This window comes from Triturus cristatus, chromosome 6 (assembly GCF_964204655.1).
Source record: "Triturus cristatus chromosome 6, aTriCri1.1, whole genome shotgun sequence".
Classification (NCBI taxonomy): Eukaryota; Metazoa; Chordata; class Amphibia; order Caudata; family Salamandridae; genus Triturus; species Triturus cristatus.
In genome coordinates, this window is record NC_140589.1 from 1,341,545,033 (window position 1) to 1,341,563,998 (window position 18,966).

Consider the following 18,966-nt stretch of genomic DNA (forward strand, 5'->3'; position numbering starts at 1 on the left):
AGAACAGAGGCTCATCCTATTTAAAAAGATTGCGGAGAACAGCTTGTCCCACTGACGCATCTGCATCGCTTGAGGCCTCTAAACAGTAGTGTTTAGTAAAAGTGTGTCTGTTGGACCAAGTTGCCGCTCTGCAGATTTGATGAAGAGGCACACCGGCAAAGAGAGCGGTAGATGAAGAAATTGCTCTCGTAGAATGCGCTCTTGGGGTTGCCTGCAAAGGTCTTCCCGCCTGTTGATGGCATAGACAAATTGCAGCAGAAATCCAACAAGCTATGGTCGGTTTGGAAACAGAATATCCTTGACGTAATCTACCATAGGCCACTAAAAGTTGGTCCGATTTACGGATCGTTGCAGTCCGTTGTAAATAGAACTTGAGACATCTTCTGATGTCAAGGGGATGCAAGGCCCTTTCTGCAGTTGTCAGCGGGTTTTAGAAGAATGTCTTTAAAATTATTGGTTTATTAAGGTGGAAATCCGCAGATACTTTTGGCATGAAGCTGGGATTGGTGCATAGCACTACTGATTTTGAGGTGAACTGAAGAAAAGGTGGCTTAATAGTGAAAGCTTGAATGTCACTGACTCTCCTTGCTCATGTCACAGCCAATAACAAAGAAACTTTCCATGAAAGGAACTTTAAGTCCACTTTATGAATAGGTTCAAAGGGGTGCCGCATAAGTTGTGTAAGCACTACATTAAGATGCCAGGATGGAGGTGGACGCCGAATAGGGGGAAACATCCGAAACAATCCCTTGAAGGATTGCTGAATAACTCTATTTGAATAATGAGAATTAGATCCATCCTGCCGAAACCTTGAAATCGCCACCAAGAACACTTTCAAAGTAGAATGGGATAGGCCCGATCTTGCCAAGTGAAGAAAGAACTGTAAAATTTGTTCTGGTTTTGCATGAATCGGATGTATATTGACAGATTGACACCACATGCAAATTCTCTTCCATTTTAGCTTGTATGTTTTAATAGTAATAGGCACTCGAGCATTAGCTCAAACTTCCTGACAGTTTGCAGGAATATTTAGGTGTGCGAATTCAAGGTGTTGAGGAGCCATGCTGCTAATCTCAAAGATGCTGGGTCCGGGTGACAGATCTTTCCGTTCTGGATGGACAGAAGGTTCGGTATTGGTTGAAACTGTATGGGATTGCACTCCGAGAGGAGGAGAAGTTCGGTGAACCAGTATTGGCGAGGCCATCTGGGAGCAATGAGTATCACGCGGCAAGGTTGTTTCTTGATCTTACGGAGATCTCTGGGAACCGACGGAATCAGAGGAAAGGCGTAGGCATATATCTGCGACCAATTAACCGAAAACGCGTTCCCGCATGAGTTGTTGTGGGGAACCCAACTTGCAAAGGATGGGCATTTACGGTTCTGGCTGGTCGCAAACAGGTCTAGATCGGGGTGGCCCCACTCCCGAAAGACTCGGTTTAAAGTTGGTTGATGTAGCTCCCACTCGTGATTGGATATTGTTGACCTGCTGAGGGAATCCGCTAAAACATTGGAGACTCCTGGAACATGAATAGCTGAAAGGCTGATCTTGTGATGAATCGCCCAGTCCCAGATCTCTTGAGCTTGTTGAGATAGTAGGGCTGACTTCGTCCCTCCCTGCTTGTTTAAGTAATGCATACTTGTAGTGTTGTCTGTTCGAATTAGTACTGAGTCTCTCCGAATGACGGTTCGAAATGACCTCAGGGCCAAGAAAATAGCTCGCAACTCCAGAAGGTTGATATGCCACTTCTTTTGTTGGATGCTCCACTTGCCGTTGCCCGTCATCCCTTGAAGGTGCGCCCCCCATCCCTCGAGGGAAGCATCTGTGGTTATAGTGAAATTCGGCAGTTCGACCAGGAATGCACATCCTTCCCTTAAGTTCTTTATTTGAGTCCACCAAAGGAAGGCTTCTCGCATCCGAGGAGTGATGCGAACGATATCGTCGAAAGACCCCAAAATCTGCAACCATTGAAGGTTGAGTTCTTCTTGCAATGGTCTCATTCTGAAACGGTAGTTGGGTATCAAAGGGATGCAGGAAGAAATCATCCCTAGTAAAGACTTGTACATTCGGACTGAAATGCACCTTTTTGATAGCAATCAGCGAGCTAGTTTGCAGATCTTGAGTTGTCTTTCTTTTGAGACGAAGGCCTGAGTTAGCTGGGTGTCCAATGTGGCTCCCAAAAAGGTCCTTCTCTGTGATGGAATCAGATGAGATTTTTCAAAGTTTATGGAGAGACCCAGAGATTGGAACAGTGACAGACATCTCTGAACATGTGCGTTTGTGGTTCAAAAAGAATTCGCCTTGATTAGGCAGTCGTCCAAGTATGGGAAAATTTGAATTCCTTCCAGACGAAGGTGTGCGGCCACCGGTGCTAGGATCGTAGTAAACACACGGGGTGCTGATCGTAGTCCAAACGGAAGGACTCTGAATTGAATGTCCCTGCCAGCCACTGGAGGTCAAGGGTGGCCATGTGATCCCCCACTGAAAGCAGTTGAAGGATTTCTTGAAGTGTGAACATTCGGTAAAATAACTTTTTCAGGTATTTGTTGACGGCGCGAAGGTCAAGAATGGGGCGCCATTCTCCCGACTTTTTTAGTATCAGGAAAAATCTCGAATAAAATCCTGTTCCTCTTTGTAAAGAAGGGACCTTTTCGATTGCTCCTTTCCGAATCATCAGGTTTATTTGGGAAAAAAGCTCCTTGAGATGAGCAGGAGGTGTTCCTTTGAGAGGAGAGTTTGGGGGAATCTTTATGAACTCTAGAACATGGCCTCTGGCCACTATATCCAGAACCCACTTGTCTGTTGTAATTGCGGACCAGTTCGAGTAGAATTGGGATATTCTTCCTCCAACTTCTGACTAGGGGAACAGCAGAAATGGTGGCAGGTGGCAGATCTCACTGTTTTTTAGTTTAATCCCGTCCACGGTAGGAGGGCTTCCTTCTTGATTGCGAGTAGGAGTTATCTCGCTGTCCATATGACTGCTGCCTGTAGAGCTGATATTTTTGATTACCTTGAGAGTTTTGGTATGACCTTTGTTGATTGTAACCTCCCCTATTGGAGAAGGATCCACGTCCTTTAGCACCTCGAAAGGACGACTTACGAAATTGAAGGCTACTAAGAGATCTCGCCGTCTCCGTGTCTTTTTTAATAGCCTGAAGGGCCTCATCGACACGCTGGCCAAATAGTAACTCCTCATCAAACGGCATGTCAATAATTTTGGCTTGGACCTCTTGGCGAAAAGATGTAGATTTCAGCCAACCTTGTCTCCTTAGCACTGCTGCACCCACTAACTGTCTGAATCCTGTGGATGCAACATCCATGGCTGCGTCAATTATTTCCGCGACCGATCCTTGGACCTCCTCCTGGACCGGGATCGAGAGGGGCGCGGAGCCGAGTGGCGAAGCTCGAGAAGCTTAGGGGACCGCTCCCGTCTAGCCTTCGAGGTCAGGGCCTTGCAGTCCGAACACGACTCCGCGTCGTGGTCGAGGCCCAAACAGTAAAGGCACCGGCGGTGATGGTCCGTAACCGACATCATGCGGTTGCAGTCAGCACAGGCTTTAAAACCAGGCATCCTACCGGCACCGGAGTCGAGACAAGATCAAAAAGGATCAAAAAACTTAGTCAAAAAAGACTAAAAGGGGTAGCTCTCCCGGATCTGCGCTTACTGGCGTGGAAAAAAGAAGAACTGACGTCAGCGCGCAAGGGCGACGTCATTCCGGCGCACGACGCCGACGACGGACGCGGAGCCGCAGGCGACGCCTAGCGACGCGCAAGGGGTATTGCTGACGAAAAATCTTCCGGATCCAGTCTGACGCCTGGGGATATTCTAAGGTGAGGAATCTAACTAACGTGTTTCTTTCAGATTTATTAGATATTGCGCATTCCTGACCTTTTCCCCTGCGCCGGCGCACAATGGGCTGCCATGCGCCAATGCAGACACCTTTGCACCATGGTGCAATGGTGCCTGCATTGAGGGGATGAATATTGTTTTGCAGGAAGGGAAGCCTTTAGTTTCTGCCCAAAAACAATCACAATAGGCTTTTTCCTCTTTCTATGTGTGCTGCAGAATGCAGCATATATAGAAAGAGGAAAATCGAGGAGAAATAAGAACAATAGTTACTTACATGTAATCTGTGGTTCTCCAGTATTGGTGTGTTTCATAGATTCACATGCCTGAATTATTCCCCGTTGTCGGAGTGGGAGTCCCACGGTTCATAAAAAAGCAATAATTATGCACATAAAAACCTTGGTAATATAAAACCAGGAAGTAAAGTAGCCCTAAGCTACATGATACAACTTCCACACTTATGACTATCATAGTCATTACGTATAGTCCAAACTGCAGCCAATCAGGCGACAGCACCCACCAGAATCTTCTCCCCAGAGGCTCAGGCTCTCAGATTTTCTCGCACAGGAGTGAACTAAAGCATGATAGCCTAAACCAGCCTCTGAGGGGAGGTGGGTGTGTTGCATGTGAATCTATGAAAGACACCAATATTGGAGAACCACAGATTACAGGTAAGTAACTATTGTTCTTCTCCAGTATTAGGTTGTCTTTCATAGATTTGCATGCTTGAATCAGAGTAGATGCTCGTAACACGCCCTTTGTACCATAGTATATATATATCTCTATATATATATATATGTAAAAACGGTATATAAATACATATATCATGCAATGAAGTACCAATATTGTCATAATCCTAAATAAATACATTTGTGTTCAACATATGCAGAACAATTTCAAGACATAGAAACAGTATGTAATAAGCGACTAAAAAAGAGCATAGCGGAGGAGGGAGAACAGAGCCTCATCCTATTTAAAAAGATTGCGGAGAACAGCTTGTCCCACTGACGCATCTGCATCGCTTGAGGCCTCTAAACAGTAGTGTTTAGTAAAAGTGTGTCTGTTGGACCAAGTTGCCGCTCTGCAGATTTGATGAAGAGGCACACCGGCAAAGAGAGCGGTAGATGAAGAAATTGCTCTCGTAGAATGCGCTCTTGGGGTTGCCTGCAAAGGTCTTCCCGCCTGTTGATGGCATAGACAAATTGCAGCAGAAATCCAACAAGCTATGGTCGGTTTGGAAACAGAATATCCTTGACGTAATCTACCATAGGCCACTAAAAGTTGGTCCGATTTACGGATCGTTGCAGTCCGTTGTAAATAGAACTTGAGACATCTTCTGATGTCAAGGGGATGCAAGGCCCTTTCCGCAGTTGTCAGCGGGTTTTAGAAGAATGTCTTTAAAATTATTGGTTTATTAAGGTGGAAATCCGCAGATACTTTTGGCATGAAGCTGGGATTGGTGCATAGCACTACTGATTTTGAGGTGAACTGAAGAAAAGGTGGCTTAATAGTGAAAGCTTGAATGTCACTGACTCTCCTTGCTCATGTCACAGCCAATAACAAAGAAACTTTCCATGAAAGGAACTTTAAGTCCACTTTATGAATAGGTTCAAAGGGGTGCCGCATAAGTTGTGTAAGCACTACATTAAGATGCCAGGATGGAGGTGGACGCCGAATAGGGGGAAACATCCGAAACAATCCCTTGAAGGATTGCTGAATAACTCTATTTGAATAATGAGAATTAGATCCATCCTGCCGAAACCTTGAAATCGCCACCAAGAACACTTTCAAAGTAGAATGGGATAGGCCCGATCTTGCCAAGTGAAGAAAGAACTGTAAAATTTGTTCTGGTTTTGCATGAATCGGATGTATATTGACAGATTGACACCACATGCAAATTCTCTTCCATTTTAGCTTGTATGTTTTAATAGTAATAGGCACTCGAGCATTAGCTCAAACTTCCTGACAGTTTGCAGGAATATTTAGGTGTGCGAATTCAAGGTGTTGAGGAGCCATGCTGCTAATCTCAAAGATGCTGGGTCCGGGTGACAGATCTTTCCGTTCTGGATGGACAGAAGGTTCGGTATTGGTTGAAACTGTATGGGATTGCACTCCGAGAGGAGGAGAAGTTCGGTGAACCAGTATTGGCGAGGCCATCTGGGAGCAATGAGTATCACGCGGCAAGGTTGTTTCTTGATCTTACGGAGATCTCTGGGAACCGACGGAATCAGAGGAAAGGCGTAGGCATATATCTGCGACCAATTAACCGAAAACGCGTTCCCGCATGAGTCGTTGTGGGGAACCCAACTTGCAAAGGATGGGCATTTACGGTTCTGGCTGGTCGCAAACAGGTCTAGATCGGGGTGGCCCCACTCCCGAAAGACTCGGTTTAAAGTTGGTTGATGTAGCTCCCACTCGTGATTGGATATTGTTGACCTGCTGAGGGAATCCGCTAAAACATTGGAGACTCCTGGAACATGAATAGCTGAAAGGCTGATCTTGTGATGAATCGCCCAGTCCCAGATCTCTTGAGCTTGTTGAGATAGTAGGGCTGACTTCGTCCCTCCCTGCTTGTTTAAGTAATGCATACTTGTAGTGTTGTCTGTTCGAATTAGTACTGAGTCTCTCCGAATGACGGTTCGAAATGACCTCAGGGCCAAGAAAATAGCTCGCAACTCCAGAAGGTTGATATGCCACTTCTTTTGTTGGATGCTCCACTTGCCGTTGCCCGTCATCCCTTGAAGGTGCGCCCCCCATCCCTCGAGGGAAGCATCTGTGGTTATAGTGAAATTCGGCAGTTCGACCAGGAATGCACATCCTTCCCTTAAGTTCTTTATTTGAGTCCACCAAAGGAAGGCTTCTCGCATCCGAGGAGTGATGCGAACGATATCGTCGAAAGACCCCAAAATCTGCAACCATTGAAGGTTGAGTTCTTCTTGCAATGGTCTCATTCTGAAACGGTAGTTGGGTATCAAAGGGATGCAGGAAGAAATCATCCCTAGTAAAGACTTGTACATTCGGACTGAAATGCACCTTTTTGATAGCAATCAGCGAGCTAGTTTGCAGATCTTGAGTTGTCTTTCTTTTGAGACGAAGGCCTGAGTTAGCTGGGTGTCCAATGTGGCTCCCAAAAAGGTCCTTCTCTGTGATGGAATCAGATGAGATTTTTCAAAGTTTATGGAGAGACCCAGAGATTGGAACAGTGACAGACATCTCTGAACATGTGCGTTTGTGGTTCAAAAAGAATTCGCCTTGATTAGGCAGTCGTCCAAGTATGGGAAAATTTGAATTCCTTCCAGACGAAGGTGTGCGGCCACCGGTGCTAGGATCGTAGTAAACACACGGGGTGCTGATCGTAGTCCAAACGGAAGGACTCTGAATTGAATGTCCCTGCCAGCCACTGGAGGTCAAGGGTGGCCATGTGATCCCCCACTGAAAGCAGTTGAAGGATTTCTTGAAGTGTGAACATTCGGTAAAATAACTTTTTCAGGTATTTGTTGACGGCGCGAAGGTCAAGAATGGGGCGCCATTCTCCCGACTTTTTTAGTATCAGGAAAAATCTCGAATAAAATCCTGTTCCTCTTTGTAAAGAAGGGACCTTTTCGATTGCTCCTTTCCGAATCATCAGGTTTATTTGGGAAAAAAGCTCCTTGAGATGAGCAGGAGGTGTTCCTTTGAGAGGAGAGTTTGGGGGAATCTTTATGAACTCTAGAACATGGCCTCTGGCCACTATATCCAGAACCCACTTGTCTGTTGTAATTGCGGACCAGTTCGAGTAGAATTGGGATATTCTTCCTCCAACTTCTGACTAGGGGAACAGCAGAAATGGTGGCAGGTGGCAGATCTCACTGTTTTTTAGTTTAATCCCGTCCACGGTAGGAGGGCTTCCTTCTTGATTGCGAGTAGGAGTTATCTCGCTGTCCATATGACTGCTGCCTGTAGAGCTGATATTTTTGATTACCTTGAGAGTTTTGGTATGACCTTTGTTGATTGTAACCTCCCCTATTGGAGAAGGATCCACGTCCTTTAGCACCTCGAAAGGACGACTTACGAAATTGAAGGCTACTAAGAGATCTCGCCGTCTCCGTGTCTTTTTTAATAGCCTGAAGGGCCTCATCGACACGCTGGCCAAATAGTAACTCCTCATCAAACGGCATGTCAATAATTTTGGCTTGGACCTCTTGGCGAAAAGATGTAGATTTCAGCCAACCTTGTCTCCTTAGCACTGCTGCACACACTAACTGTCTGAATCCTGTGGATGCAACATCCATGGCTGCGTCAATTATTTCCACAGAGGTACTCTCTCCTTCTTGTAAGATCTTCAAGGCCTCGGACTTGGAAGGTTCTGGCAGCATGTTAATGTAAGGGGAGATGTTCGATCACATCTGCCTGTCATATCTCCCTAACATGGCTATGGAATTTGCAGCAGTCGTCTCTGCCATAGTGGAAACCTTCTTCCCAATCGAATCCAGCCGTCTGCCATCCCTGTCTGGCGGAGCTGTTACAGGCGAAGAGGGGTTCTTGGCCCGTCTCTGCGCCGCTTGGGCGATGACAGAGTCAGTTTTTGGCTGACCTATGAGGCATGCAGGTGAATTGCTTGGTGCCTTATATTTTTTGTCTAATCAAGACAAGACTGCAGGAAGAGAATTAGGTGCTGTCATGATCTGCAACCCTTCCTTCCAGATGAAGTCTATGATGGGAATGGTCCTTATTTGTCTTTGTGGCTGATCTTTAAAATCATAGAGAAAGCAATCATCCTTCTTTGTATCCATTGGTATGAGAAACCTTTTTGTCACCCTCTCCATAAGGGGATGAAAACCTCCAATATCTACTGGAAGAGAGTCAACAGGAGCTGGAGCTGACGGTGATGGAGTCTGAATTTGGTATTCGTCCCACTCCGAAAGAACAGACTTATCATCCACTTCTCCCTCTTCCCGGTCATCGTCAGTGGTGTTAGCATCATGGGAATGATGAGATGGTACTGGAGAAGGTGGTCTAGGAGATCCTAAAGAAGATACAGAAACCTTAGGCATGGGCGTTGATGGAATAGACTTCGCCGATTTAGAAGGAGGAAAACGGCGATAATAGTCGTCCAACATGTTTAAGCAGGGCCAAAGGCATTTGTGCTGTGGGAACCGTGACAGGAGCTGGAGCTTCAGACTCAGGGAAAGGTTCTTCCTCCTGGTCGTGGTCTTGATACTTAATAAGCAATTCCGATGGACTTCTAGCAGTGCGGAATCTGTCGCCCTCTCCAGATTCCTCTTTGTCCTCCTCAGAATCCAGCAATTGCTCAGGCAAATTCAATGGGGAGAGAGCTTCCAATGAAGAGCCACGTCTTTGTACCAAAGAAGCCGCCGTCGTAGGCAGGGCAGAGGAGGCAGTAGCCGTTGTTGCAGACCAAACTTGCAAGTCTGCGCAAGAAGACAAAAGAGGAGTCGACAAGTGTGCCGTCGACGATATCGTCGCTGATGGGGCTGGCGTCAGGAAAGTGATTGTCGACGAGGCAGCTGTTTTCGTCGACGAGGCAATCTTCGTCGACGAGGAGGCCGCCGACGACGAGGCAATCTTCGTCGACGATGTGGCCGTCGACAACGAGTCAGTCTTCGTCGACGAGGAAGTCGTCGACGACGAGGCAGTCTTCGACGACAAGGCGGCCGTTGACGAGGTAGTTTTCCTCGACAAAGCGATCGTCGACGAAGCAGTCGTCGACGAGATCTTCTTAACTTTCGCCGACAACGGAGCGCTGACGATAGATGAAATCTCCTTCATCGACGAGATGGGTCGAACAGCAACAGAGACCAGCGTCGACGGAGATGAAGCTGATGACATGATCCTCTTGGGTCTCGGCGACGAGAAGGTAACTGCCAACGTAGAAGTAGCGTCGACGATGACGGAGGAGCCGCCGACGACGCCGACGACGACGGAGCTGTTTGCTGAGGGAAATCTTTCTCAGGAAGTGTTTTTGATGCCAGAGACTTTCCAGTCTTTCTCGGAGGCGTAACAGGCTTAGACTTTGAAGGTGGAGAAGCCTTTTTTTTTAAGAAGAAGAAGGCAAGCTAGAACCCTTAGCGGGTTGAACTTTTCTCGACACCTAAGCCCCAGGAGAAGATAAATCTTCCTCAGCCATCCTCTTCCTAGAGGATATAGATGAACCAGAGGCCACACTTCCCACCTCAGATAAGGGGTTATCCTTGTCTTTAATCTTCTGTAGCCACAGAAGTAGGCGCCCTTCTCTATCTCTGAGGGTCTTCTGAGGGAAGGTCCTGCAAATTTTACAATCTCTCACCTCATGATCTGGATAAAGGCAGTAAATGCACTTCTTGTGGGGGTCTTCTGAAAAAAGCCGGAGCTTCCCACAAGATTCACAAGATCTAAAGTGAGATCTCTTAGAAGATGACATTCTAAAGAGAAGAAAAAATCCAGAAAAAATAGTGAAGTACTGAGCAGAGCTCAGGGAGACTCCCTTCACATGACGTGCAGTAGAAAATCTGGGAGCCTGAGCCTCTGGGGAGAACATTCTGATGGGTGCTGTCGCCTGATTGGCTGCAGTTTGGACTATACATAATGACTATGAAAGTCATAAGTGTGGAAGTTTTTTCTTGTAGCTTAGGGCTACTTTACTTCCTGGTTTTATGTTACCAAGGTTTTTATGTGCATAATTATTGCTTTTTTATGTACCGTGGGACTCCCACTCCGGCGACGGGGAATGATTCAGGCATGTGAATCTATGAAAGACACCCTAATACTGGAGAATGCTATTTCTCCTCCTTGTGCCTCCCTTATGCCTCCCCTGGGGAGGTATACATTTTTGGCCCTGCCTTCGACTTACGATTTCTCATAAATCTGGGGCAGTGTAAAAAATCCATGGATGATGCTGGTAACGCCCCCAGCATCACTCATGGAACGCCACTTTCACGCAGTTTGTTGCCTGAAAGGGGCACATATTTATAAGGTCATGAAAACCTTGCTTTACGTGGCCTAATAAATATGCCAGTTGCACACTGCGCCACCAGATTGTCAAAAAAGTGACAGTCCGGCAACGCAATATTGTTAACGGTTCCTTGCACTTGTTCAAAATGCCAGAGAATTGGTGAAGCAGACTCCGCCCAGTTACATCCCACAAAATGAGCCTATATCTATAGCCTAATCAGGGGTGCAAGAAGCTTCTGTGGGGTCCAGGTCTTGAAGTTCATGTGGGGGCCCCTTTTAAAACTTGTGCAAGGATTTTTTGGGGGAGTACTAATAGATGAATGTGAATTTTTAAAAGATGCTTCAACACAAACACACAGAACATACACAGCCTGGGCATTTGCAGTCCAAACCTCCATCGCAAACAAAAGACGCCAATGGCAACTACAGATTAGGCTTTCATAGACAATGAAATGGGGCATCATGAGAAGCAGGAGTACATGCTTTGCAAGTTATACAAAGATACACTCATGTTTTCTTGCTCACTGTATTTCACCCACTTTGCCACCTCGGCACATCCACTGTTGTGTTTTCTCCCCCACACATCCACTCACCAGTGTGGGGCTTGCGTACACTGTTGGCTCAGAGTCGGACTGGAGCAGGTGGGCTAGGACAAAGGTAGCACAGGCTAGGGACAGCAAAAAAGGCCAGGGGCCAATGAAGGAAAGGTTCAGGTTAGCCTGAGTGTGCTGTGTTACCAGAAACATTTCTTTCATGAGGCAGGCCTGTGGTCTTTAAGCTCTAAAATATTGCACAAAAGCTGCATTCACAAAGCTGGAAAACAGTAAACATTGTGCCACCTCTGAAGGCAGGTCCAGCATGGGGTGCACATACTGTTGCGACAAGAGGTATAGATTACTTTACCTGGAAAATTTGTGTAGGTACTGAGCCTAATTGAGGCCTGTGACTGCACTTCGGATGTATTTTGCAGATCAGGCTGAGGGGCCGTAGTTAGTTCAAGAAGACAGACCTAGCCTCCTGTTGTGTGGTGAAGTGGATGAAGGAGCCACACATTGGGTAAGGTGGAATTTTTTTTATAAATAAGCCATCAGCATAGCGTGTCCCCTACTTACAATGTTGTATCTTCAAGAACCCTATTTCTCCTTTATGCAACCTCCTTTGCCTTCCTCCAGTCCCACCCACAGGGAGTGACCACTTGGTCTCTGGTCATCCGACAGGGTCCTAGTGACCTTCCACCTGCATCTTGTACTTGTAATGATACACCCCCAATGCTATCCCCTCGCCGCTGCCCTGCTTTTGTGGCAGCCATGACAATAACTGTAAATAAATGACACAAGCGGGGAAGCAGCACTACCTAAGAGTTACACAATAACATGTGTGATGGCCTACTGCAGTTCAAAAAGAAGAAAGATATCTCACTGTGTGTTGATGACAAGTCTATCCCATTGCCCTTTAATATCGTCTTCTGAAGGCTGTTCTGTAATGTACAATCCATCAAATTCCAGCTTCCGCGCCACTTCCTTCTCTCGCTTGAAAATCACCAGAGGCACCTGTAGTGGAGAAAAGGTTTATCCTGTTAGATCCAGTAATACATTATGAATAATGTCAAATGTTCTGAAAGGGGATAAAGTGATAAAGAGTGAAAATAACAGCTGTTGACATTTAGGGGACCAGCGGATACATCTTTTTAGCCTACAATGTTGTTCTTTTGTCTGTTTTTCTGCATTTCTGTGTTCCTCTGATTTCTATGGTGTTTCTATATTATTTTATGTATTTGGAATTGTAGTTATAATGTTAACCCCTTCTGTGCCACGCCCTTCCCCCTCCTGTGCCGGGCGTTACATTAGTGGGTGGGGTTCATGACGAGATAGTCTCGTCATGGGCACAGCGCGACCGTGCTCCATGACGAGACTATCTCGTCATGGGCACTGAAGAGGTTAAACAATGTTTTATTCTTACTAGATCTACATAGGGCTCTCTCTTAGTACCCTATGGGGATAACATATGGTTCATACGGTAGAATCAATAGTTAAGATACTGCTCTTTATATAAGCATACAAGGAAAAAACTGTTTTCACTTACAAACACAACTACGTATTTATATCTGCCCTTAGCCCTTATCCTGTTTAACATATATATACGTCCACTTGGTGAGGTCTTTTGGTGTCAACAGTATGAATTACATAGATGACACTCAATTAATTATTGCCCTAAACAAGACTCGAAGTATTTCACCAGTGTAGGACAGTGCTTTATTTGTGGCTCTGTTCCAATGAGCTGATGTTTAATACTGAAAAATAAAGATTTTGTTTTTTTTAAATAATTTGTATTGAGTTTTAGATAACAAGAAACCAATAAATACCAAGAGAAGGGCACACAATATATAACTTATCCAGCAAATAAGGAAAAGAGCAAACGTAGCGGCAAAACAAACCTACAATCCAATTAGAGTATAGCAAATATAATGCTTGAATTAATGATAAACATTTTCACAAAGTTGAGAATCAAAAAAGAGCAATCACGACAGAAACCATATAATACCTTAACAGAACATAGGAGGAGGAGAGCACCATGGAAGACAAACAAAACTGATAATCTAAGCTAGGCAAGCTAGTACTGAGAAGCAGCCACCTCAGCCAGCCAGCCCCGAACGGGGTCCCAGATCCGACCAAGCCTTTTCCTCTGAGGACTGTTCTCGATTAGCACCATCTCCAGCCTAATGATATACAGAAATTCATGCCACCAAATCCATGGATCAGGTATCTCACTACAGAGCCAGAATCATGCCAGAATCAATCTAGCTAACGTGATAGAAAAGAAATATAAACCAGATAAGGAGGAAGGAAAAGCTGGTGAATGATCCAACATAATCAGCTTCGGATCAGCCACAAACGACAGGTTAGAAATGCCACATAGTATGCCGAAGACAAATTGCCAATACAAGCGAAAGGCAGATCAAGATGCAAAAACAAGAACCGCATTTGCTTCTGCAAGCCCACAGTGAAAACAATGATCAACCGGCTGTAGCTACATAAAGAGATATAATACCAATTAATTACACATTTGAGATGATGTACCTTAATACTAGATAAGTTAAGATCTGAATGAAACAACACATTGCTACACCGGAGGTCAGCAACCGTTACTTCCGCACTAAGCCAAGCGCTCCACTTACTAGCCCTCAGCTGGAACAGGTCAGCCACATGGTTGTGAGATGATGAGTAGATTGACTTATAGACCATCCCGATATTTCTCTTAAGTGGAGTTTTCCTAATAATGTCCCAACTGGGCATATCATCACAGCTCAAATCCTCTTCCTTAACACTAAAGATAAAATGCTGCATCTGCAAATATCTAAAGAAAACTGCAGACAGAAGAGGAACCTGTTGCTGCTAATTGCCGAATGAGGAAAAGACATCATCTTTGAAAAGTTGGTCTAAAGTCTGAAGATGAACATTTCCCCATTTCTCGTGGAAACTTTCATGGATACATTAGGAAAGTCAGTATTATAACCCAAATACATGAGCTATTGTACCAAAAGCAAGGTGGTGAGGACAAAAAAAAGTGTGCACTATAATCACTGTTCAGTACTTTTCTTCAAAGTTTCCAAAGAAGACACTCAACTCTCCGTAGCCCACCGCTCCTGGCCACAATTCTCAAAATGAAATCACAAAAATGGAAAGGAACGTCTTATAGTAATGACCATATCAACAATTTATTATTGTATTTCTTCAGCAAACTGTCAGCAGGCCAAGTTCCAATAAAATATTCCAATTTTTATTCCAAAATTGTTGCAGATTAATCAATATGTCACATATTCATGACGTTTTTTCAGCCTACACGTTTCATCCTATACCGGTCATCATCAGGGCTCTTTATTCAAATATTACAACCAGTATTGATAGATTTCAGTCTTAATAATTATTCAGTTGGTTTCTTCTTGTACTCCATTCAATTAAGTCTAAATGATGAACAATTTTAATTATATATATTAATCTTTAATTATTCGGTCAACCTCTTCTGGCTCTCCAGACAATTCTAGCCAGAATAATATGCAAATCTTATGAATTGCTGTATTAGCTTATACACTATTCCAGCTACCTTTGTATTCAAGTCCAAAGACCCTTAATTTATACACATAAATATTCGGTCTTCGTAAGTAGTTTCCCATAGAATCCACTGCTCCACAGTATCTATTCGTTCCTAGTTTTGCATTATCAGCTAAAGCCGCGATACGCCTACTCCATGAACCGCCGGTCCGATAATTTACGCTGTCTGACATACCAGACAGCGGGATACCAAGGTAGCTGGAATTGGTATCTTTCATAGATTCACATGCCTGAATCATTCCCCGTCATCGTAATGGGAGTCCCATGGTACATAAATAACAAAGTAGTAAATAGCAAATAGTATATTTCCATATGGTATTATGGTGGCAACCATGTACTCTATAGCCTATTAGTCTCCTTTTACAAAAAGGACCAAACTGAAAACACAACCAATCAGCAGCTAGAACCCTCTAGAACCTTTCCAAGAGAGGCTGAGTCCCTCAGATCTTCCAGCACAAGTGTAGTGAGTACTGTATCGTAGAGGTGCCTCTCCGGGGAGGAGGGTGGGTTGCATGTGAATCTATAAAAGATACCAATACTGGATAACTGCTATTACAGGTAAGTTACTTTTTTCTTATCCAGTTTTGGGGTATCTTTCATAGATTCACATGCCATACTCAGAATAGTAAGCAGTTCCTTATTTGTGTATATATATATATATATTCATAAAAATGCAAATGCATACATATATATGTTCTTCAAATAAGCACCTTTGTGGACGGTGGGTAGTGCTAAAATAATCCTTAATGCAATGTGAACCTTAAGATCAATGTTTGGAACATGAAACAGTGCTAGAAAACTTGTAGTAATTAACGAATAAAGGAAAAATAACCCTGCAGAGATGTATCAAAATATACATATACTGTATCCAAAACATCATCTAATAAATCCTCTCTTGAAAGAGGCTTACCTTAGGAAAATAGGTTCCTTAGTACCGCCTGTCCCATGGATGCGTCAGCACGTTGTGAAGACTCAAGGCAGTAATGCTGCGTAAACGTGTGTGTCGTTTTCCACGTTGCAGCTCGGCAGATTTTTTCAAGTGGCACTCCGGCAAATTGACCAGTTGATGCTGAAACTGCTCTAGTGGAGTGCGCTCTCACAGTCCTTGACAATGGCTTGCCAGCCTTGTTGTGGCAACATTGTATTGCACTCGCTATCCACCTGGCTATGGTAGCTTTAGAGACTACAGCGCCCTGACAGCTTTGACCATAAGCTATGAATAACTGATTTGACTTCCGTATGGCTTTAGTCCTCTGTAAATAAAATTTAAGACATCTCTTTAGGTCAAGAGTGTGGAGTGTTCTTTCCGCAGGCGTGGAAGGGTTAGGGAAGAAAGTTCTCAGAATGACATGCTCATTCAAATGGAATTGAGAAGGAACTTTTGGGATGAACTTAGGGTTTGTCCTCAGAATGACCATTTGATCAGTGAAGCGCAAAAAAGCATAGGATATAGTAAAAGCCTGTATTTCACTAACCCTTCTTGTTGAAGTGAGCGCCAGAAGAAGGGCGACTTTCCAGGTTAAGTATTTCAAGTCTGCCTTGTGAATGGGCTCAAATGGCTGTTTTAGCAATTGAGATAATACCACATTATGTTGCCATTCCGGGGGTGGAGCTCTGATGGGTGGGAAAGCTCTAAACAGTCCTTTCATAAATTGCTTTACAATTCTTGAGGACCATAAAGATCGAGTATGTAGCGATCGCCTGTATCTTGATATAGCAGCCAGATGAACTCTAACAGAGGAGTGTGCAAGACCAGACTTTGCTAAAGAGAGCAAATAAGGCAGGACCTCTTCTGAAGTAGAGAGAAAAGGATGTACTTCATTGCGCCTGCACCATAGACAAAAATGCTTCCACTTCAGACTGTAAGTTTTATTGGTGCTGTCAGCCCTAGACTTGGTAATAATGTCTTTGCAGTCTTGCGCAATGTTAACATTTTTAAATTCGACGAACTCAGGAGCCACGCATGCAGCTGTAGAGAAGCTGGTTCCGGGTGACATACTTGGCCTTTGTTCTAGGTCAACAGCGTTGGTGTTTGCAATAGGCGGATGGGTTGAGCTTCCGACATTAGGACTAGTTCTGTGTACCAGTGCTCTCTTGGCCACCTGGGGGCAATCAGCAAAATGCTGCATTGTTCCAATTTCATCTTCGTGAGGACCTTGGGTATCAGAGGAATGGGGAAAAAGCGCATGCATATATCCCTGACCGGCGCATTAAAAGAGCATTCCCCCTTGAGTTTGGGAGAGGGAATCTGCTAGCGAAGAATCGGCATTTGGAGTTGGTATGGGTCGCAAATAGGTCCAGCGCTGGTTTTCCCCAGGCTGCAAATATCTTGTCCAGCTGTTCTTGTTCTTGTTCCAGCTTCCACTCGTGACAGTGGTCGTTAGTTCTGCTCAAAGCATCCGCTATGGTATTCCGGAGACCTGGGACATGTTCCGCTGTCAAGGAAATTCGACGGAGCGTCAGCCAGTTCCATAACTGCTGGGTGTCCTGAGACAGAGTTAGGGATTTTGTGCATCCTTGTTTGTTGATATAGAACATGCTTGTGGTGTTGTCCATTCGGATCAACTCTGACGACCCCTGTATTCGAGGAAGGAAACATGAAGAGAGAGGAAAATGGCTCTCTATTCCAACCTGCTTATGTGCATTTGTCGTTGAGCCAAGGACCACTTCCCCTGCACCTGCAGGTCCTGTAAATGTCCTCCCCAGCCTTCCATAGAAGCATCTGTTGTTACTATATAATCTGGAATGACTGGGAGAAAAGACTGGCCCAGGGACAGATGTGATCTCTGAGCCCACCACTGTAAAGCCTCTTTCATCCAAGGAATGACGTAGACCATGTCGTGGAATGACAATCCATTGGCGTTGTAGTTCCTCTTGAAGAGGCCTCATATGGAAGCGAGTCAGCGGCACGAGATCTATTGCCGAAGAGAGCATTCCCAGTAGAGACTTGTAGAACAAGTTACTTACCTTCGGTAACGATGTATCTGTAAGAAACATTAGTTAGTTAGATTCCTCACCTTAGAATATCCCCAGGCGTCAGACTGGATCCGGAAGATTTTTCGTCAGCAATACCCCTTGCGCGTCGCTAGGCGTCGTCTGCGGCTCCGCGTCCGTCGTCGGCGTCGTGCGCCGGGATGACGTCGTCGGAGTACTTAGACGCCGCCCTCGCGCGCTGACGTCAGTTCTTGTACATAGCCTTCCGCGCCAGGAACGCAGAGCCATGCAAAGACCGACACTGGTGCCAAAAATAAAATCTAGGGCCCTGAAAGGGATAGCCTTAACCCTAGATGTCAGTTCGCAGAACGGGGAGGATGGGAGGGTCGGTGAGGAATCTAACTAACTAATGTTTCTTACAGATACATCGTTACCGAAGGTAAGTAACTTGTTCATCTGAAAGAAACACGTTAGTTAGATTCCTCACCTTAGAATAGATACCCAAGCAATACCATCCCCGGTGGTGGGTCTGCGAACCAAGATCACACCAGAAAGTCCTGGAGGACAGAACGGCCAAAGAAGCCATCCCTCCGGACTTGGCTGTCAAGGCAATAATGCCTGGCAAACGTGTGTAGCGAAGCCCACGTCGCCGCCTGACAGATGTCCTGCAAAGGGACTCCCCGTCCCAAGGCAGTAGTAGCCGCCGTGGCCCGAGTAGAATGGGCGTGCAGCCCAACAGGAGGGTCCTTTTTAGCCAAGGAATAGCAAATTTTTATACACAAAACGACCCACCGAGAGATGGTTCGTTTGTGCACAGCTTTCCCCTTCTTAGCGCCCACGTACCCAACAAAAAGCTGGTCGTCCACCCGGAACTGTTTTGTGCGGTCCAGATAAACGGAGAGCGCACGTTTTGGGTCCAGACGGTGGAGCCTCTCTTCCTCTTTGGAAGGATGCGGAGGCGGAAAGAAGGTGGGCAAGGTGACAGACTGCCCAAGGTGAAAAGGAGTCACCACTTTAGGAAGAAAGGAGGGACGAGGCTGAAGGACAACCTTGTCCGGATGAACAGATAGAAAAGGAGGCTTTGAAGATAAAGCCTGGAGCTCACTCACCCGTCTAGCCGAGGTGATGGCTACCAGAAAAGCAGTCTT

At 45.3% G+C, this 18,966-nt stretch overlaps 1 protein-coding gene across 1 annotated transcript in view; it reads right to left on the reverse strand.

The window, feature by feature from the left end:
- Window positions 1-18,966, reverse strand: part of RYR2 (ryanodine receptor 2) — a 3,458,987-nt gene that overhangs the window by 248,544 nt on the left and 3,191,477 nt on the right. Inside the window, exon 93 of the mRNA XM_085612346.1 lies at window positions 12,195-12,325. Coding sequence (XP_085468472.1) covers window positions 12,195-12,325 — 131 coding nt within the window. The remainder of the gene's footprint in view (window positions 1-12,194; window positions 12,326-18,966) is intronic.